General features: G+C 38.0%; 3 protein-coding genes and 1 long non-coding RNA gene across 4 annotated transcripts; 2 read left to right on the forward strand and 2 right to left on the reverse strand.

The window, feature by feature from the left end:
* Positions 1 to 7,294: 7,294 nt before the first annotated feature.
* On the forward strand, positions 7,295 to 9,832 carry LOC104760384 (putative disease resistance protein At4g19520). The gene is made up of 2 exons (XM_010483305.2): positions 7,295 to 7,843; positions 8,716 to 9,832. Exons 1-2 carry the CDS (start codon positions 7,452 to 7,454, stop codon positions 9,776 to 9,778), a joined length of 1,455 nt encoding a protein of 484 aa, XP_010481607.1. The 5' UTR covers positions 7,295 to 7,451; the 3' UTR covers positions 9,779 to 9,832.
* A 3,475-nt stretch (positions 9,833 to 13,307) lies between these two features.
* LOC104760385 (uncharacterized) lies at positions 13,308 to 15,168 on the forward strand. Its single transcript, XM_010483306.3, has 4 exons — positions 13,308 to 13,464; positions 13,583 to 13,856; positions 14,227 to 14,406; positions 14,477 to 15,168. The coding sequence occupies exons 2-4, from the start codon at positions 13,593 to 13,595 to the stop codon at positions 15,089 to 15,091; spliced, it is 1,059 nt and encodes a 352-aa protein (XP_010481608.1). The 5' UTR covers positions 13,308 to 13,464; positions 13,583 to 13,592; the 3' UTR covers positions 15,092 to 15,168.
* A 2,167-nt stretch (positions 15,169 to 17,335) lies between these two features.
* On the reverse strand, positions 17,336 to 17,924 carry LOC147921412 (uncharacterized). Its single transcript, XR_015588082.1, has 3 exons — positions 17,794 to 17,924; positions 17,577 to 17,681; positions 17,336 to 17,480 (listed from the first exon to the last, which is right to left on the reverse strand). It is a non-coding gene; the product is annotated as an uncharacterized LOC147921412 (long non-coding RNA).
* A 3,124-nt stretch (positions 17,925 to 21,048) lies between these two features.
* On the reverse strand, positions 21,049 to 21,693 carry LOC147921413 (F-box protein At2g35280-like). The gene has a single exon (XM_087497669.1). The coding sequence runs from the start codon at positions 21,691 to 21,693 to the stop codon at positions 21,049 to 21,051; it is 645 nt and encodes a 214-aa protein (XP_087353795.1).
* Positions 21,694 to 21,726: the final 33 nt, after the last annotated feature.

Consider the following 21,726-nt stretch of genomic DNA (forward strand, 5'->3'; position numbering starts at 1 on the left):
TTTGACCGTTTCCTAGTGACCATTGTTGCAGAACTGAGAGTACAGAGACGAGCTAATACCTCTTCACATTCGGACCCTTCTCCTGGCCAGAAAAGCTTCATCCCATTAAGGTTTCACCGGAACGACTTAGACTCTACTTTATTGGAACCTAACCGGATTTAAATTCTTTTCGTTTTGGGCATTAGGATAGGGAACGTGTCACATATTCAGGACTTCTTATTCATTTTGCCAATCTTGCTGATCCTGAATAGCTAGCTCATTTTAAGTTAGTACCCACCCCGAGCCTAACCTCCTTTCAAACCACTTGCACTTGTATTTTTGTTTTCTCATTCTGTGCAGCTATGTGCAAAACGGTCGGGGAGAGCAGGACTGACACAATCTCTAACTCGCTCTTGCTGGAGAGCCAAAGAGGAAAGAGCCGGACGGACAGAGCACGTGCTCCAACCCAGCGAGCACCTGCTCTGAAATTATATACATCCGAGTCCGCGAGTTGTTTTGAGCAGAGAGAGAGCCTAGGATACGGTCCGCATGCTCCAGGGGCAATATCAGAAGAAGATCCCCCATCATCCTTCTCAACAAAAAAAAAAAAAAAAAAAAAAAAAAAAAAAAAAAGTTTAAGGATGATGGAAAGGGACCAGAGCTAGTGTTACACACCCCCGAGCATGCGTTGTAACCTGAGGAGAAAAGAGAGGCTGAGTTTGAGAAGATAAGAAGAGGAGAGCGATTAGAGGTTGTGGACATCAATGAGTCCACTCTCCCTTACCATTTTGTGCGATATCCTGCATCTCTTTCGAAGTAATGGTAACCCCTAAACACTCTATAGCTCCACCATTAAAACAGCCTTTTATCTACCAAGCCTCGATTTCACTAGCTTAATGCCCGTAATGAGAAGCTCACGCCAATTTTAATTGAATGTAAAGAGTCTTTGTCTGGAAAGTGATCTTTTTCTGGGTTTGATTGCCAATTATGGTTCTGGTTTTGGAGATGTTTGCTGGAGAAGTTTTTGGTATAGCTTGTTCTAACACATGTGGTCTGCAGGTCATGGTCTACTCACGGTTTCTGAGATTTTTGCGAGTTCCCACCTTGGCTCTCTTGGCGCTTGGTTTGAGTTTGTTTGAGGACAAACAAAGATCTAAGTCCGGGGGAGTTGATATGTTACGGTTTTGACTCACTTTGACCCTGTTTATTTGATAGGTTTGTAGTTGTTTGAGTCCTTTTCAGGTTATAATAAGAGGCTAGGAAGCTAAAAGCAAGGATTGGAACAGCAGGAGCAATCGGAGCAGAAAGGAGTTGAATTGGAGCAGAAAAGCTGATTTTAGACCCAGGAGCACATGCTCCCGATTTCCGAGCACATGCTCCCAACTCTACGGATTCATGACGACACGTGGCAAGCATCTAGGCGCCGATTCCCTGCCTAATTCCCCTTATTTTGGGCGATCCTTCGTGAGAGAAAGAGAGAGGATATCGATTTTTAATAGGAAGATTTGAATTTGGATTCTTTCCTTATTTTTCTCCACTTGTATGCTATTTAACCTAGGGTTTTTAGGGGACAGAATATACTTTTCTTTTTGTTTTTTTTGAGCGACGTTTTTGAGAGAGGGAGAAGAGCGGCTACCTTGTGAAGCATTCTCTGAACCCTTTTTATTTTTATGCTATTAAATTTCTCATCTATGTTGGCTATTCAATTCTCTATGTCTGAGTAGTTTTCTTTGCTAGATTAGGGGGTTTCAAGGGGGTTTCATGGGTTAGCAACAGAACACAAATAGGGCTTTATATAATCGATTGTCTTCACTATTGTTAGTCTTAATGCTTAGGTTGATTTGATCACCCAATCTATGATTTTAGGTTTATCTATTCATCAAAAGTGTAATAGGTTGCTAGAAAAGACATTAGTGGGTAAATTATCCTAGACCTGCAAAAGTTGATGTGTAGGTGATTTGTGAACTTATCATTCCTGTTCTTTAATGCTTGTCTGCGATTTTGGGCTCAAACGACAGTTTAGGGTTTATGGACCGCCGAGCATGTGCTCCGGATGTCTGAGCACGTGCTCCGCGTTTCCGCACAGAATCGATCAGATAGAGTTATTGATGCCACGACAGTGGATCAGTTTATATTTATGTTTGAGTTCTAGACTGCTATCTCTGAAATTCCCAAGAATTACCCCTGATCTAGTGTTTTGTTTATTGCCTTTTTCTACCGTTTTAATCGCTTAATTGTTACCAAAAACCAACTTTGAATTGTCTTAGCTTGAAATTGAACCAATAGAACCATAGAGTAAAATTTGATCTTCGTGGGATTCGACCCCTAAGTACTACTTCTTTGCTGTGCACTTGCAGTAGGAAAATAGGGTTTAAAACTCTGTGTTATCAAATAGTCCCATGAGAGGCCTTGTCTTTGGCCCTACACGCAGAGAAGTGGAACTCTCTGCATCTGGCAAACGTTTACGAGTCGAGAAAGCTAGTTCTGGGAGAACTGGGGATCTCGCTTTGCGGGATGAAGATGAATCACTGGCGGAGACTAATTCTACGCCTTCCGAGTCAAGGGATATGGATGCTACTCATAATGGAGTGGGTGAGGATTTGGTGAGGAGGGGTTTGGTTGTGTATCAGGATCCACCGGATGGAGTGGTGGACTCTGGGATCGCATAATGTTGGTCCCTTGTAATTTTACTTTGTTGTTGTGAATCGATGATGAATATTATCTTATGGAATTGTCGGGGGGCTAATAAACCTAATTTCCGGAGATCAATTAGATATATGCTGAAGAAAAACCCGATTGATATGTTGGCTTTGTTCGAAACACATGCTGGAGGTGATCGAGCGGTTCGTATTTGCCAGAATTTTGGTTTTGAACACTTTTATCGAGTGGATGCAGAGGGACAAAGTGGTGGCTTATGGGTGTTGTGGAGGGGGAGTATTGGGGATGTTGACATTGTGGAGTCCTCAAATTAGTTTGTCCATGCGAGGGTTAAGAATGGGACAGAGGTGGTTCATGTGATTGTTGTCTATGCGGCTCCTACAGTTGGTAGAAGAAGTGGATTGTGGGAGGTGCTTAGTCAGTCAATACATGGTGTGGAAGAGCCTGTTATTATGGGAGGAGATTTTAATACCATTGTCAGATTGGATGAGAGGACTGGTGGTAATGGGAGACTGTCTCCTGATTCACTTTCCTTTGGAGAATGGATCAATGCAAATTCGTTAATTGATATGGGGTTTAAAGGGAACAGATATAATTGGCGGCGTGGAAGGGTGGCTGAGACTTTTATCGCGAAACTTTTGGACAGAATTTTGTGTTGTCCTCAAGCCCGTCTCAAGTGGCAGGAAGCGGTGGTCTCACACTTGCCTTTTATGGCATCTGATCATGCCCCTCTCTACTTGCAGTTGTGTCCAGAGGTGAAAGGTAACCCGCAGAGGCGTCCATTTCGTTTTGAGGCTGCATGGTTGAGTCATAGAGGTTTCAAAGAGTTGGTGTCTACATCTTGGAATGGGGAGCTGGTGACACCAGAGGCTCTACAGAGGTTGACAACCATTTTGCAGAAGTGGAACAGGGAAGTGTTTGGTGATATCAATAGACGTAAGGATACTCTGATTCATGACATTAAAGTTCTTCAAGATCAACTGGACCTGAACCAAACTGATGACTTGTTATCTGAGGAGGATAAATTGATGAAGGAACTTGATGTGGTTTTAGAACAAGAGGAAGTTTCTTTGGTACCAGAAGTCGAGGGAAAAATGGATAGTGTTGGGAGACAAGAACTTAACGTTCTTTCACACGTCTACCATAATTAGAAGACGACGAAATCGGATTGAGTCACTAAAGGATGTTGCAGGACATTGGGTCTCGGATACAGAGGACTTAGAACGTATGGCCGTTGAGTTTTACAAGCGATTATACTCACTAGAGGATGTGGATGTGGTGGTTCATAGTTTACCGCAAACTGGTTTTGCTCGTCTGTCTCAGTCGGCGTTAACTGCTCTTAATAGACCTTTTTTGGCTACTGAAGTGGAGTTTTCTATCAGGTGTATGGGGAAGTATAAGGCTCCTGGGCCTGATGGCTTCCAGCCTATTTTTTATCAACATTGCTGGGATATGGTCGGTACATCGGTGACTCGCTTTGTCTTAGATTTCTTTGAGACAGGGGTGCTCCCACGAGAGTTAAATGATGCTTTGGTGGTACTCATTGCTAAGGTGGTAAAACCAGAGAATATGGCGCAGTTCAGACCAATCAGCTTGTGTAATGTTCTGTTCAAGATAATTACGAAGATGATGGTGTTGAGACTTAAGACAGTTATGCCAAAGCTCATTGGACCAGCTCAAGCCAGTTTTATCCCTGTTCGCTTAAGTACCGATAATATCGTGATAGTTCAAGAAGCGGTTCACTCAATGCGGCGTAAGAACGGTAGGAAGGGGTGGATGTTGCTGAAATTAGACCTCGAGAAAGCTTATGATCGAGTTCGTTGGGATTTTTTGGAGGATACACTAAAAGTGGCGGGTTTGTCTACGGAGTGGAGAAATTGGATACTACAGTGTGTTGTTGGACCCTCAATGACGGTCTTGTGGAATGGCGAGAAGACAATACCCTTTACCCCATCACGAGGGCTTAGGCAGGGTGATCCTTTGTCCCCATATCTCTTTGTGATGTGTCTGGAGAGACTATGTCACTTGATTGAAATATCTGTTAACTCCAAGGAATGGAAACCAATCAGTTTGTCTCGTGGTGGTCCCAAGTTATCACACATTTGCTTCGCGGATGATCTCATTCTCTTTGCAGAAGCATATGCGGCTCAGATTCGGATTATTCGGAAAGTGATGGAGAGTTTCTGTGTAGCATCTGGCCAAAAGGTGAGCTTGGATAAGTCTAAAATCTTTTTTTCGAAGAATGTAAGCAGAGACTTGCTTAGTTGATCAGTGATGAAAGTGGTAGGCAATCCACTCAGGACCTTGGTAAGTACCTTGGGATGCCAATATTACATAAACGTATAAAAAAGGAGACCTTCAGACAGGTCATTGAGAGGGTGAATTCACGGTTGTCGGGTTGGAAGGGTCGTTTCCTAAGTTTCGCGGAGAGGTTAACACTGACTAAGGCGGTCTTGTCATCAATCCCGGTACACGCTATGAGCACAATCTCCTTGCCAAAGCATACGCTTAATAAGCTTGATCAGATTTCAAAGTCTTTTTTATGGGGAAGTACTCCGGCTAAGAGGAAACAACCCCTTGTTGCGTGGAGTAGAGTTTGTACACCAAAAAATGAATGGGGGGGGGGGGGGGTTGGGGATCCGTTCTGCAATGAATATGAATAAGGCCTTGTTAGCTAAGGTTGGTTGGCGTTTAATTCATGATCAGAGTAGTCTGTGGGCTAGGGTGTTTTGATCAAAGTACAGAGTTGGTGATCCACATGACAAGTCATGGCTAGTTGTTAAGAGCCACTGGTCATCAACATGGCGTAGTGTGAGTATAGGACTACGAGAAGTGGTGATGCCGGGATTAAGTTGGATCATAGGAGATGGGAGGGAGATACGCTTTTGGCTGGATAAATGGTTAGCTAATAAGCCTCTTATAGACATGCTGGTTGGTGAGCCCCCAGTGGGTTATGAGAATGTAAGAGCCTGTGAAGCTTGGCGTAATGGTATGGGGTGGAGTGACTCGCTGATATTGAGATACTTAACAGATTGTGCTAAGTTGCAACTACGAGCAGTGGTCATTGATAACGTGACTGGAGCATCAGATCGGTTATCATGGGGAGGTAGTCTTGATGGCAGATTCTCGGTTCAATCTGCTTATGCTGTCCTGACCAGGAATGATAAACCTCGCCAGGATATGACGCTGTTTTCACGCGGTTATGGAAGGTCAAAGCTCCAGAACGTGTGCGTACGTTTTTATGGTTGATTGGGAATCAGGCTTTGATGACGAACACAGAAAGATATCGACGACATCTCTGTGATACGGCAGTATGTCAGGTATGTAAAGGTGGTTTTGAGAGTATAATACATGTCCTTAGGGATTGTCCAGCAATAGCAGGGGTTTGGAGGTGCCTTCTCTCTCCGCGCAACTGCCTTCTTTTTTTGGTTCCTCAATTCTGGAGTGGATGTTTACTCAGTTGGGAGATAATGTGGAACAGGAGGGTTACTCATGGGCTACGCAGTTTGTGGTGGTGATATGGTGGGCTTGGAAGTGGCGGTGTGGGAACATTTTCGAGAGTACGGCACGGTGTCGGGATAGAGTCCGTTTCCTTAAGGATTGGGCCAAGGAGGTGTATGATTCTTTCTTGGCTTAGGTAGGTGGAAGAGTGCGACCAAATAGAGGGATGAGGATGATCGCATGGTCTCCTCCAAGCGTAGGATGGGTTAAGCTGAATACGGATGGCGCATCGCATGGGAATCCGGGTTTGGCTACAGCTGGTGGTGTGTTGCGAGATAGTGATGGCGCCTGGATTGGAGGTTTTGCTTTTAATATTGGTATATGCACTGCTCCGTTGGCGGAACTCTGGGGAGTTTATTATGGGTTGTATACTGCTTGGGAGAAGGGTATAACGCGTGTGGAGTTGGAAGTAGATTCAGAACTGGTGGTGGGTTTCTTAACGACAGTGATTGAGGACTCTCATCCGTTGTCTTTCCTAGTACGTTTGTGCTATGACTTTATCTCAAGGGACTGGATAGTCCGTATTGGTCATATGTATAGGGAGGCTAACCGTCTTGCAGATGGCTTAGCTAACTATGCGTTATTGCTTCCGTTAGGTTTTCATTCATTTGTTTTATCTCTGGAACCAGTCCGTTCTATTGTTTTGCAGGACTTGGTTGGGTTTTCCCTTCCACGATCTGTTTGTCTGTAATTTTCTTTTCTTATGAATAAATTGGGAAACATTGTCTCTCCTGGCTTACCAAAAAAAAAAATATATAGTAGTATAGTAACTAGTAAGCTGTTTGACAAAAAAAAAAGTAACTAGTAACCTCTTTTGAAACTTGCACTTCCGCCAACGTTTGAATTGTGAACAACGGATCCAAAACAATCAGGCTCCACAAAGCAATAAACGTGACTGTCGGCTCAATAATAAACTTCCTGTTACACTACTTTAGCTATATAGCAAATAAAACAGGCTCAACAAGATATTAGTCTATACTTCTTTTTATTATTGTTTTTCTTGATGAAAACATTATTGTATACTTTTCACCAACCAGGAAACGGTCAACAACGCAAATAGCGGTACGTAAATCCAAAACTTGTATTCTACTCAATCTTGAATCTTCCCCCACCTGTCTTATTATATATCTGAGAAGCTTTTGTACGCCTTATGAGCAATTGACCTCTAAAATATTCATTGTTGTGATAATTCATAGAATTGTTGCTTACATTTATATATACTTAACTACTCTATGGGACCGTTCCATACAAAAGCGGGTGGAAAAATATAAATCAACTTTTTATTCTCACCTTTTGATGTTCCAAACCAATATATGGACATTGAGAACAACAACAACGAGGAGGAGGAGGAAGTTAAGCACACCGTTTATATTTGTTACGACAACAATGATTCATCAGTCTCCTCCTTCATCGACTACCTAAGAGCTAGTTTCAACCGCCATGGGATCTATGAGCATGACGACGAGAGAGATATTTTCTCCGACCTAATTAGGGTTCTTGTTGTGGTTTTTTCGAGGAATTACACGTTCTCTTTGCCGGAAAATCTCGTGAATCATCTTAACAACAAAGACCTTGTGGTAGTTTCGGTGCTCCATGGTGTCACGGTATCATCCGTGACACAGCAGATTGCGGTGCTCGAGCCGTGGTCTCGTTTTCTACTAGAATCAGCTGTGTTGCCAGGACACGTTCAAAATGACGATCAAAGGTAGGAACTACATGTAATTGGGTTAAATCTAAAACAAAGAAAAAGAAAGAAAAAGTTTAGTACATTATTTTCTCACACCGATATCAGCTTTACTAATCAAAATTTTGCGAGAAGCTATTTGCTAAATCAAAGATAAATTGCAGTTGGGGATTTGTGTCTCGTATTATTTTAGTAACTTTTAGAAAAATTTAATAGATGATGCTACATATATAAATTATAATGATACTTGCTGATCTGACCAAAATGTTATATATCAACATGTTTCGAAACCCATTTATCTATTTTGTATGTTTACTTATGGCGACAACTTGAGAAGAGATAGTTTTCCTCGCAAGTCTTCTCGCAAAAGACTGTTTTCTAATAGTGTCTGTCGTGTTTTTGTTTACCAACTTTGCTCTATCGTGTTTTAAAACATTGTTAATATTTAATCTATTAATTGCCACATATCCACAATGCCTAAATGATATCTCCTAACCGGGACTTTTTTTGTTTATAAACTATTTATATTAAGTTATATATTAGTATTAGTATTAAACCAAAAAAAGTTATATATTAGTATTAAAAAATGAAAAGTCAGAAATGAGATATAAGTATATAACTAATAGTTTCTTCCTAAATAACTTTGTTTTTAATAACTAGAACACCAGAGCCATGCACATAAAATCATATCAAATATTTTTCTGTATATTATATTTTCCAGTAATTAAGTTCGTTTTTATAATAATTATATTTCATATATTTATTCAATATTTCATATATTTATTCAACATATGTATACATTTCTTTAGAAAGATTCCATGCACTATTACTTTTTACATAATTGACGAGGCTATGTGGAATAATTAGTTAATATCTTTTTTTTTTTTTTGCAGTGAATCCCAATTTGTGGAAGAAATCGCGAGGGAAGTGTTTGAGAAGCTTTATCCAACGGAAGAGATTGGGATTCACAGGTGGCTAGTTGACATTGAAAGCTTGCTATGCAAGCAGTCATGGGGCCTCCGCACTCTAGGCATTTTTGGTGAGTCTGGCATTGGAAAGACAACTCTAGCTAGAGCCGTGTTTCGAAGAATGTCCGGTTGCTATGATGCTTCTTGCTACATCAACGATTTTCACAAAGAATATAGTGAAAAGAGACTTGGACCAGTTTTGTCTGAAGAATACTTGGGTGAGACTCCAGTGGAAAAGTTTGACCTAAATCCTTCTCCTTCAGAGCCAAGCCACCGTCGAAAACGAGTTCTTATATCTCTAGATGATGTGCGAAATGCTAAAGACGCCGAGTCTTTTCTTGGTGGTGAATTTGGTCCAGGAAGCTTGATTATTATAATCTCAAGATATAAACAAGTACTTGAGCAGTTCGGTGTTAATGAGATTTATGAGGTTCAAGGTCTAAACCAAGAAGATGCCATGAAGTTATTTACAAGGTGTGCCTTTGGAAAAGATGTGACAGAGCAGGATCTTTTAGAATTTTCAATGAAAGAGATTAAATGTGCTGATGGAAACCCATTAACTATTCGCGCACAGGCCATAAAGAGTAAAATGGAACGTGCATCACTGAGTATTCACTATGTATGGTACTCATGCGACGACCTCGAGCATAATACATCAATGTGGACTATTCCCAACGAAGAAGACGATGAACCTCAAGTATGGTATTCATGTTATGAAACTGAGCTTCCGTCGTATGAAAAAGTTGTCTTGGTACATTTGATGATGAGAGATTTTAGACATTTTATCGAATCTACAAGACACTTCATCAAGTTAGTTAAGACTAGAATCACTATAAATAGGAGTTACATCATGTGCATAGTGGTGTCTTGTGTTTTTGGTTGGCTTTGGAACTTTTTTGGGAAATGGGAGAGTTTGGGGTTTCCAAGACAAACCTTGATTTACTTGGTTCTTGTTTACGGTTATCTCTGTGCTTTACTTATTCTTTGAATGTATATGTACGTTTCATTGATATCAAGTAAATGAAACCGTTCATATTCTCAATCTTGTTTAAATTGAAACGTAAATGCTTGTTTCACTTTGCTTACACAGTTACACTGTTAAATTCAATCAATTAATACAATGCAAGAGCCTAGCTCACTAGGCTTTCCCTCTCTCTATCTCTGCAGTAACGGACACAACTTTCATATAGATGTGTTAAATTACGATTTGTTACAGGCTTCTTATTCAAAACCAATTGCCAATAAGTGAAGAGACCCTAATTCTTTATATATTACTCAAGGTCCTTCGCATCTATTCGATGTGGGATCTTTCTCCACATGCCCCCTTGAGATAATGGCTAAAAGAGCCATTAATTTCGACAATCCATCATGTCCCTCGAGATAATGCTCTTTAATTAGCTATCTCGATGGAATTGGGCATTCCTTTGGGCCATCAATTAATGGGATGATCGGGCCTCTATCGGGATATGATTAATTAATGAGTCAGTGTGTAAACCGAATTGAACAAAACCAAGCTCTCTTTCTTCTTCTTCGATCTCAATTCAAATTTCTTCTTCTTCTTCGACAGACTCAAGCTTCTCTGTTCTCCCCCTTCTTCTTCGATCTCTACTCAAACTTCTGGTATGAATGACTCAGATTTCTGGGTTTCTCTAAATTTTTGCTTATGTTTGTTTTGTTTGATATTGTGTCTTTTAAGTTTTTTCTAAACTCTTGTTGGAACATTTGAATTCAATTGAAGGCTTTGAAGCCAATTGTATTTGAGATTCTTCTATTGGGTTTTTTTTTTTTATTAGCTTATGTATTAGCCAATTCGATTGATCTGTAGATGTATCTACTCAATTTGGGTCTTAGTGTGCTTTGAAGAAGTTGATCTGTAGATGTATCTATGATTTCAAGATGATCTTTGTTGTTCTCTAGTAAATTAGTAATCAATAAAGTTCACATATGCTGGGTTTTTTTATATCTGGTCTCATGGGTCTTGTTTCTTGGTTTGCAGAACAAGTGATGAATGAATCAAATGATGAAGAAGAAGCTCTTAGTGGTGTTGTTGGACAATCATCATCATCAAGTGTATCACAATCTAAAATACTAGTAAGTTCTTCTCATCATGCTAAAAAACGTAAGACGTCATTAATGTGGATTCACTTTGTAATAGAAAAAGCTGATGATGGTAAAGAAAGAGCATATTGTAAGAGATGTCCAAAGAGTTATTTGTGCCAGCCTACTAGTGGAACATCTAATTTGAAACAACATTATGATGAATGCTCTATAGATGTGGATGTAGAAGAAAGAGGGTGAAGTTTGATGATAAAATTGCTAGGGAGAAGTTTAGTAGAGTGATTATACGACATAATCTTCCTTTTCTTGTGGTTGAATATGAAGAGCTTAGGGATTATTATAGTTTTTAAACCGAGATTTATAAGTGTTATACTAGGAAAACGGTTGCAGCTGATGTGGTCAAAACTTGGAAAAATAAAAACTGAGATTAAGGTCTGAGATGGAAAAAATACCTAGTAGAATATGTCTGACTTTTTATTGTTGGACTACTATTTATGAAGATGGATATATAGTTGTGACTACACACTATATTGATGCAAAATAGATATTGCATAGCAAAATTCTGTCAATTTATGATATACTTCTTCCTCACACTAGTGATGCTTTAGTTAGTAAGATTCATGAATGCTTAAAAGAGTGGGGATAGGGAAAAATGTGTTTAGTTTGAATCTCAATAATGCTACAGCTAATGGAACATTGCAACACATATTAAAGGATAGACTTAATTTAGATAATGATTTGCTATGTAAAAGAGAATTTTTATATGTGAGATGTTATGCACACGTCTTAAATCTTATTGTCCAAGATGGTTTCTTTGTTATTAATGGTGCATTGACTAAGATTAGAGAAAGTATAAAGTATTTAAAAGGCTCAAAGTCTATACGTATAACATTTGGAGAATGCATAGAGGGTGATGGTGAAGTTCTTTTGTCTTTGGATGTTCGATACAGATGAAATTCAACTTACATAATGCTAGAGAAAGTTTTAAAGTATGAGCGTCCTTTAAATAGGTTTAAATGTTTGACAAACACTACAAACATTGCCCCTCTACTCAAGACTGGAAGAGAGCAAAGATTCATGAGATTTTGATGCCCTTTGATAGTATTACTACAAACATTGTCCCTCTATTCAAGAATGGAAGAGAGCAAAGGCCATGGATATTCTTAGCATTCCGATAACCATTGTAGTTGTTGAGTCTTCCATCAGTATTGAGCTTATTTGATTAACAAATACAGAAGTTGTCTTCTTCCAAGTAACGTGCAAGCTTTGTTATGCACCCGTTTTTGGATACATGGTTACAAGGTGGATGGAGAAGATAAACAATACTGTACTTTATCAATTTGCTTTACTTGGATTAGTTAATATTACTGATATATTCTCTTACAATTTGTAGATGACAATGGCGAGATAATTAGTATTCAACCGAATCCAAATTCTGTGGGAGAACATTATGTTGATACTTCCTTCCCTACACGACCGTAGACTTTAAACCACCACCATTCAGAGATTCTCTTGTCTTTCTTTTGTTTGAGTTTTGAATGTTGTTGTCTTGTCTTTCTCTTGTCATTTTGTTGACGTAGAATGTTTGCGTTTTGTTTCATGTGTAGAGCTTGATTTCAGATGGAGATGGTGAAAAAGCATTGAGGGAAACAATGATGTCAGATACATTTTAGAAGAAGACTTTAGAAGACAACTTAAAACAATAATATTATTTTTTGGATTATTTGTTTTTAAAATTTTTGGTTTTCAAAATCTAAATAGAGACATATACCATGTTTATCATAAACAGTTTATGTATAAAATTACACAAGTTTTGATGATTTTGTAAAATTATACATAGTCTGATGATGATAAAAATGGATCAACTAATTTAACCCATTAATCCATTAAGCTTAAATGGGTTATGATTTGATCCAAACCATTTGCTAAATGAGTTGGGTTGAATCATTACCCATTAAACACTAAAACTCAATTGTTATGAGTTGGTTTGGTTTTGTTTAACCAATTTGACATCTCTAACCAAAACCAATTGCAACAAAAGTAGGAATTTCAAAGTAAAATTCAATGAGCCAAACTCCAACCGAAAAACACAAGTTTGAAGCTTTCTTCTTTATCGGAATTATCCAGCGAGTTCTTGAGATGGGTTTACATCTTATTGTAAGACTCTCGCTGGGAGGGTTTGTTATAATGCCATCTGAGCTCATTTCCCTAGTTATTTGGGGCAGAGTAAGAGGAGTGATCTATGTATTAAATCAATTCCTACAAAACTCATGCTATTATATAGTATAGTTTTCTTTTAGTTATCTAATTTTACAAAACTATTACTTTTATATAGTTAACCTTGACCATTTATATTTATATTGCTTTTTTATAACATGAAATAATGTATATTAATTTTTGTATTTTTCTGTCAACTAAAATTTCAAAGCTCTGATCTTTATCCAAAATCCTAATGACTTAAGAAATGCACTCAACGTGTCGTCCAAGGCTTTCCTCTCTCTGCCACCTCCTCTGTTTCTTTCCCTAACAATTTTCCTCTCTCCACTATCATACTCTGCCTCAGTCGCTACAATTTCTCCTTTGACTCTGCTGCCTCTTACTCTTGCTTTAGAAAAGGTAAGCTTTTAGTTTCTTCTATTACGGGACTGTCAGAGTTTAGATGCCGCTTAAGTAAAAGCTATAATCATCTTGGTTCAATATGGGAACTTTTTTTTTCTTCTTGTTTTTTTTTTAGTTGAAGAGAAATGGATCTTGGAGGTTTGGTATCTGGATTGGTCTCATCGTCAGTTTATCTTATGACCAGACCTATCTTTCTCTGCATACACGCATGTGTGTTTTGTATTAGAACAGCTCTTGTTACAACCTTTGTCTCTACTGATATGGTGACTTCCGCAATCTGGTTCAACTTAAGTATGTTGTGGAGAGCTGTGTGGGGAACAATCTGGGGATCTATTCTCCTCGTTACGTTCCCGATTCGCTTCTTCGCTTCTATACCAAGGGAAAGACTGGTTCGTTTTGGTTTCCAAACCTTTTCTTGTATCCAGTTTTAATAATCTTTGATTGATTCTTAAAAAAAAAAACGAATACTCACTTTGATTGAACGTGCAAGATTTGGTAATGATCCTAGAGATTTATGCGCATTTTGGTTATTTTAGCAATCTTTTGATTAATGATCCTTAAGATTAAGCCAACTTTGATTGTCTCAGCCATCTTTGATTGATTCTGAACTATAGGAATTCACTCTTGAATGAATTTGCTTAGAGAGTTATGCGAATTTCGTAAGAAAATTGAGCATTTTGAGTTTTTTTTTTTACAGTAGCCTTTTGAAAAGTCCATAAGATTGTGTACATTCCAATTAAGATCCTTTGTATTTTACAGCTTGAGCAGAGTCTTTATGAGTTGCGGTATGAGCTAGAGAGTCTTGAATTGAATAGAAAAGAAATAGAGGAGACTCTTCGGGAAGCAATAAAAGAATATCGAATCATGGAACGCGACTTAGATGAACTAGAAGATGAACATGATGAAGCCATTTCCAAAATAGAAAATCTAGAGGCGGAGGTATCAAAACAACTTGTTGCATAAGCATAACCAATATATACATATGTTCTAAACATTTGGGTTGTGACAGCTGCAAGAACTAAAGAAGGAAAATTTTCAACTGAAGGAAGGTACTGGAAAAGACTATTGGAGCAAGAAAGGTAAGGTTAAACCCAAGGAAGAATCGAGTGAAATCCGTAATATACCGAAACCAAAGAATATCCCTTATGATTTAAAGGGAAAAGCCGAGTTTACATCAGTTAAATCACCTCTTTACCCATTTGCTAAATCGACAATCCCAAAAGAGGAAGAATTAACACCAAGGGTCCTTGGTTTAGAGAGGAACATTGCGGTTTCAAGAAGCATATTCAGCGCGATGCTCGCGCTCGTGGTGGGTATAGTAATGTATGAAGCCAAAGAACAAGAACTGTGTACTCCACTCATAGGTGCACTCTTCACCGTGGTTGGTATCTCCTTGAGAAGTGTGGTTCAGTTTTTCTCTACGGTTAAGGATAAACCGGCTTTAGATGCAGTTGCTCTTATGAGTCTCAATTGGTTTATCGTCGGTACTCTTACTTACCCGACTCTACCAAGAGTTGCTAGAGTTGTGATCCCACGAGTCGTTAGCACCACCGGCTATGTCTTCACTTTGCTCCGTGGTGGCTCAGTCCCCACGCCACCTGAGCTTGTGAACTATGTTGGTTAAGCAAAATCTTTGTTAAATTGTAATACTTCATTTTCCTATCTTTCGTCAATAATGTAAATAAAAAAATATTATTAGTCGTTTACCGGCCAAAGCGGACTGAACCGGGATCGCTATGTGTTTTTTTGGTAATCATATATATAAAAGTACACTTCCACTCTCTCCTTATTGGCTGTTCGATATTTACTAGGTTTTCTAATTTAATGACTTATTTAATGTCTTCCTTAAATTGGCTGATTGATAATGTATTTAATAGGTTTCCAATTTTATTCCCATACAAACGATTAAAATCCTAACTCAAAATTAACAGAAAATCGTAACTCATACCATACAAACGAATTAAATTGCCTGATTGATATTGTATTTAATAGGTTTCAAATTAATCGTAACTCATACCATACAAACGAATTAAATTGCCTGATTGATATTGTATTTAAGCAAATTTAATGTCCCTCCTTTAATGTCTCACTTAAATTTGTAAACGAAAATATCTACCTTAAATTCGTACGATATTCGCTGTTTGGTATTTCGTTTAATCCCATACAAACGCTTTAAATTGGCTGATTGATACTGTATTTAATAGGTTCCCAATTTTATTCCCATACAAACGATTAAAATCCTAACTCAAAATTAACAGGAAATCGTAACTCATATATACGACATTAAGACTACGTTATAAAATCCTATATTCAAATCACGATCTCCTCCACGATCTCTTAATAAATACACCACGTCTTCCTCTTTACTGTCTCCCTTAAAACCCAAACTCGGCTCTTTCTATATATAAACCAAATTACCATATTCGATTCTTACCACCATTACCAATTACCAAGTATGACTATAATTCCATTGAAGGACCTACAGCCAGGGCGTGATCCTCAAATGGTGTGTGGCCGTGTTCTACGCAAATGGCATGCAAAAGCTTTCCATCAAAATGGGAAAATAATCAGCCTAGATTTCCTCCTACTTGATGAACAGGTATACAACTTCCATATGTTTATATACATCTTCTTAGCCCCTTTATTTTAATTACTAACAAAGATATATATAATGCAGTCTACCTTAATTCAAGTTTCCATACCCCAATACCGAGTTTACCGCTTCAGAGATGACCTTCACGAGGGGAGCATCTACAATATTTCTGACTTTCAAGTGGATACTAGCTATCCACAATACAAACTAACAGATCATCCCTACGTAATTAAGTTCTTGGATGGGACCATCCTTACATCCATAGAACGAAACACATCCGTGATTCCACATGAGATGTTTAGGTTCCGCCAACAAAATGAATTGTGGACTCTTGCTGGGACTAATCAACATTTACCTGGTAGTGCTTCCTAAATATCTATGTCTATCAGCATCATTATCTACTTATATATTTTTCTACTCATCCCATTAACAAGTACTCACATTCCAGATGTTGTTGGGGAACTAACAAAGATTCAAGGGACCAGTTTGGATGACCCATCCTCAGAGGACAAAATCACTTTATATTTGCGACTAGCCGAGTAAGTTTCTCATTCATCCCATCTAACGTTGACAAGTATTCCCCCAGCTACTAGAACTTAATTTCTCAATATATATGCAGTGGTAACAATGTCCGCATCATGGTATGGGATGGATGTGCAGCCGAATTCCGGAAGTTATATGCTTCTATTGTTGGCAAATCAACTATACTAATAATCACGGCTGTCAATCCAAAATCCTATGGAGGTAGCCAAACTATATTTACATCTACACAATTTACCCTCTCTAACCACATACTTACTAAATAAATGATAATGCAGGCAATCTGTCATTGAGCACAACATACTCAACCCGTTTCTACAGAGACGCCAACTATGAAGCTATCAAAGTTTTCCCAAAAAGGTACATCTCCCCCACTTAAAATTACCATATTTTCAAATACTTACCATGTTTTGTTTAACAATATATAAATACTTACCATGTTTTATTTGACAATATATTCCTATCATTATAGCTCCTCACTTCCCGATGGGGTACCACCAACTGTTAATGGGGGTAAAACTCCTGCAATAATTGAAACATTTTCAATTGCAGAGGCCCGCAAATTTGTATCCACTTCAACAGAACAGGTCTATTCCCTAATCTAATTCCACTGTTTCCATCTCTAAACTCATTTCATTTTTTTTTTTTTTTTTTCCGGTCAAACTCTAAACTCATTTTCATGACCCATGCATACTATTATAAATGTAGGAGAAGGAGTTCAAATGCACAGCTTACATTGTAGAGATCGTGGTTGACAGAGGGTGGAAATACATTGCATGTGGCAAGTGTGGGTTAAAGCTTGTGGAATCAGGATCTTCCCTAATTTGCAAACGTTGTTCTGGTGAGCCTATTGGTGTGGTCAAGTATCGGGTTGAACTGGCTGTCACAGACGGTAAAGACAAAACAATATTTGTTATGCTTGATGAACCCACCACACAATTGATACACATTGGAGTTACAGAGTTGATTGACTCACAGGTTTGTAACAGCCTAACCTCTCCCCCATGCATACAACTTGCGCATTAATCCTTTTCTCATGTTTATTTTCTCTACGTATCATTCTCTTCTCCATTTATATAGCCTGCAATGAAGGATGGTGTGCCTGAAGTACTTGCAGAGTTAACTGGGAGGACATTCGAGTTTGAATTAAAAATTTCAGGCTACAACTTCAAATCAAAGTATGAGACATTTACCGTGACTCGGGTTGTTAGTGAAGTCCAGCATCCACCGCCTCAGACATCAACTGGTCCTAACGAAGTTGACGACCATGACCAACCCTCAGAGACATCAGAGAAGCATTGCACCGAAGTCCAACAACCAGCCACTGCAAACTGTAATGACATCAGTGGTCAAGGCTCGCCACTAGAACCAGCAGAGAGAGAAAGCAAGAAGGCCCGAACTGGGAACTCCAAATAATTAAATTCATTTAAAGATTAATGATTTCCACTTTCTAGAATTGTTTACCTCCGCTTCTATTTTGAGTCTCATCTCCAGTCGTTGTTTCTTTAAGCTTCTATATGATTGCAGCATTTTCCACTCATCAAATACAAAATTGTCAAATCCAGGCAGACGACCAGCCCTGTACAAGAGGGTATCTCAGTCAGTAACAGATTTCACAAAATTAGGACATTTAAATTGTTTGTCAGGTTAAATTCACCTTTTCTTTTCGTTACCATCACTTTCAACTCTATATAAGGCGATATTAGATTTGAACAAACTTTAGTTTACGGTTCTAATAAGTATACTGTTGATAGGAGAAAGAGTAACATGGCTACGTAGTTGGATTGGTTTTTAATGGTCTAAATGTTAAGAGTAGTTGGATCGGAGAGCTTTCGGTAACGAGACCATATGGAATGTAATATGGAATGTTAGAAACAATAAAAAACAAACCTGTTAAGGGAAACAGGGAATGTGATTTTTCCTCCGCCAATTGCGTCTCTTACTAACTTCCTCTAAATTCTTCCCTAATTACCACATCTAGGTCTCAATTCTCTCCATGGCTCTTCACACTTTCTTCAATCTCCCTCAAATTCCTCTTTGATTCTTCGAGTTTCCCTGGAATCCCAATACCTTGAAACCCTAATTTCAATACCTTCTACAGTCCGATCCCGAAGATGAGCAATCAAAGCAGTTCCGGTTGGGGTTTGTGGTGCCGTTTAGCCTGTGGAGTTCTTATGAAGGAACTAACAGAAATAGATGTCAGAAATAGGGATTAGGGTAATTAAGGTGAAGAATCAAATCAGGGGAATGAAGGAGAAGAGAGAGTGACGAAGAAGAAGATACAGATCCGATAATAAAATACATAAGTCGACATCTCTTCAAAAATAAGATTGCTCATAGATTAAACAGAGCAGTCTAATTTTAATTGGGCTTCAAAACTACAGAAAAGGCCCAATCACTCTATTAAGGCCAATTTTGTGAAAAAATAAGTCGACGACCCGTTCATATCATCTAGCTGTTCGATGAGATTGCCCAACGTAGTGGATTTACAGAAAAAGAGGGACACAAAATTAGTTAAAGATTATATAATAAGTGGGCCACAAAATTGCCCAACACAAAAAACAAACCAAATCCCCAATTGGACGTTTGGTATTTGAAATATGTAGCAAACCTTCTTCACTTAAATTTATAAATATTTGTATTTTACTTATACAGATTGAATATATATATATTTTAAGATTGAATATATTTTTAACAAAAAATAGAAATGTCAGTATTAATTATTGTATTCGATTTAATATTTCTATTTCACTTATACAAATAGAATATATACTGTAAAGAAAGTTAATGCCAATATTAATTATTGGATTCGAATGAGCTATCATCATTTTAAAACAAAGTTATTTATTGGATTTAATAAGTTATAAAGTATTGATTTACAGTGGTTAAAGTGGATTGTTATAGCATCTTTACATATTATTATGTCAAATAATGGCAAATCAGGTGGGAGAAAACCAAATACCATGTTTTATTATATGATTAGATAGAGAAGGAAAATAAAGAACTCCCATACATAATTTAAAACATTCATGAAAACATAAACCAAAGGATTATTACTCCATTATACCCCGTGCCCAACATGCTTCTTTGTATGTTCCATAAACAATACCTTCATAAGTTCGCAAATCTTCACCACATGTAGGTCCTCTAACAATATTTAGAAGGATTCTCAAATAATACAATTCCCCCATGTGTCGAGGAACAACCTCTAACCTTCCTATTTGGGAACCTCTTTTCCTTGCCTGAAACCTTTTCTCTTTCTTATTCCAAATAAAATAACTTGGAATCTCGGCATACATGAGTGTCCTACTCAAAGAATTCGACCTATTCAAATTCATCAATGCCAAAAACATTGACTCTTTCGGACCACCATCTTCATCATTGAACAAACATTCCTTCTCCTCTGGTATATGGAAAGCTAGCCTAAGCTCAGATACATTAGTCATATTTCCACACAAAACTTTTAAGTCTTACTATAAAATGGGGGGTCTTGAAGAGATATATAGATCTTAGAGATACTTCCTACCGTTTTTTAAGCAATAATTTTAGGACCACCAATAATGAAGATCTTAAATTTACACAATTACTTCTCAATTTGAAAATAAAAATCAAAACGCATAAAATCAAATAATGACAATAATGACAATACATTTATTTCACCAAATCCGTTTAAATATACTCCACCCTGACGGTTTAAAATCAACAAAAAAAAAAGGACAAAATCTTTTTCTCACCTTAAATATACTCCACCCTAATTCATCTTGACACCACCACGTTGTATTTAGCCAAACACTAAATGACAGCTTCAACCATACCCCCAAACTTACGCTGCGCTAGAAGACAACAAACAATGCAGTGTTGTAGAGTTTATAATCAAATTTTGCATTTTACAACCACAGAGATGTTTCATTCATTATGAGGCAAAGGGATCAACCAAGTTTTGGAAAGCTCTATATAGATATATGATTTACCATACACCATATGAGATACTAATCCAATAATTTAATAATTTGAAATTCTAATTCTGATGATGTTTAACCCATCCAATAATTCTATAATATATCCACTCATCAAATTTTAAATCCCGTTACCACTATAATACAGAGTACAAGATTCCCATGGCATGCAGTAGACGTCCATACGATCTCATTCCCTAAAGCAAGTATTCCCGACAAAGGCCTGATGCAGTAGCCTTAGTTTGCTCCACAAAAAAATGTAAACGAGAGACGAACTCTACGAAATCAATTAAAGATTTCTAAACATTATAATTTCCCATAACTGATTTGTTTAAATTAAATAATAGCAAGAGTATTGGCAATAGCTTCTCTACCTCTCTTTCCTCTCGCACATACATTATTAGTTATTTGTAAACAACGGGAAGAAACAAAATTCAATCTATAACAGGCGCCCATTACATCCTAATCCCATGTTTGAATATTATGTGATGGTTACATAAAATAAGCTAAATAATTCATTTCTTTGTAGAAAACACATTCGGTGCAAGCTGCCTCCATTGTTTCGCACATGCAATATTTCCCTATTGGAACTGTTTTTGCTGCAGCAGTCATTCTTCCTAATTGTTGGACACCGATCCCATCTATCTTCCATATGACACGGTTTCTATATAAGCGCAGCTGGTTTGGTTTTTTATGCCACTCTAATTTTTTCAACTGCTGGACGGCTTCCTCAACTTCACCGTTGACTGTCAACATAATTGCATACACATACGTTGCTTCTCCGTTTGATGTCAGTGTTGCTTCCTTCATTTTTTCCAACCCGGATTTTAGGTTGGATTGAAGGAAAAACTCAATCAGCCCTTGAAAATACAATGCTTCTGTATTACCGTGTTTAGCGCAGACTTCAATTAGGTTTGGGTAAAGTTGATAGGCACGGCGTGGTAAACGCAAAATAGGCCGTATGTGTAATTTTTGGAAGACTTCTGGTGATTTTGACGCTCCGTAAAGGAGTGGGCCACTCATAATTGCTGCGCCTAGATCGCGGTGTGACCTCTCACCTACTTTTGCCAATATTTCACTGATTAGCTCAATAGGTAAATCTTCTAGCCGTAGTTGGATTCTTTTGGGTTGTGCCATTTTGCAAGATCAAATCTATATGAATGCAAAAAA

The sequence above is a fragment of the Camelina sativa genome, chromosome 18, assembly GCF_030686135.1.
Source record: "Camelina sativa cultivar CO46 ecotype springtype chromosome 18, ASM3068613v1".
Lineage (NCBI taxonomy): Eukaryota > Viridiplantae > Streptophyta > Magnoliopsida > Brassicales > Brassicaceae > Camelina > Camelina sativa.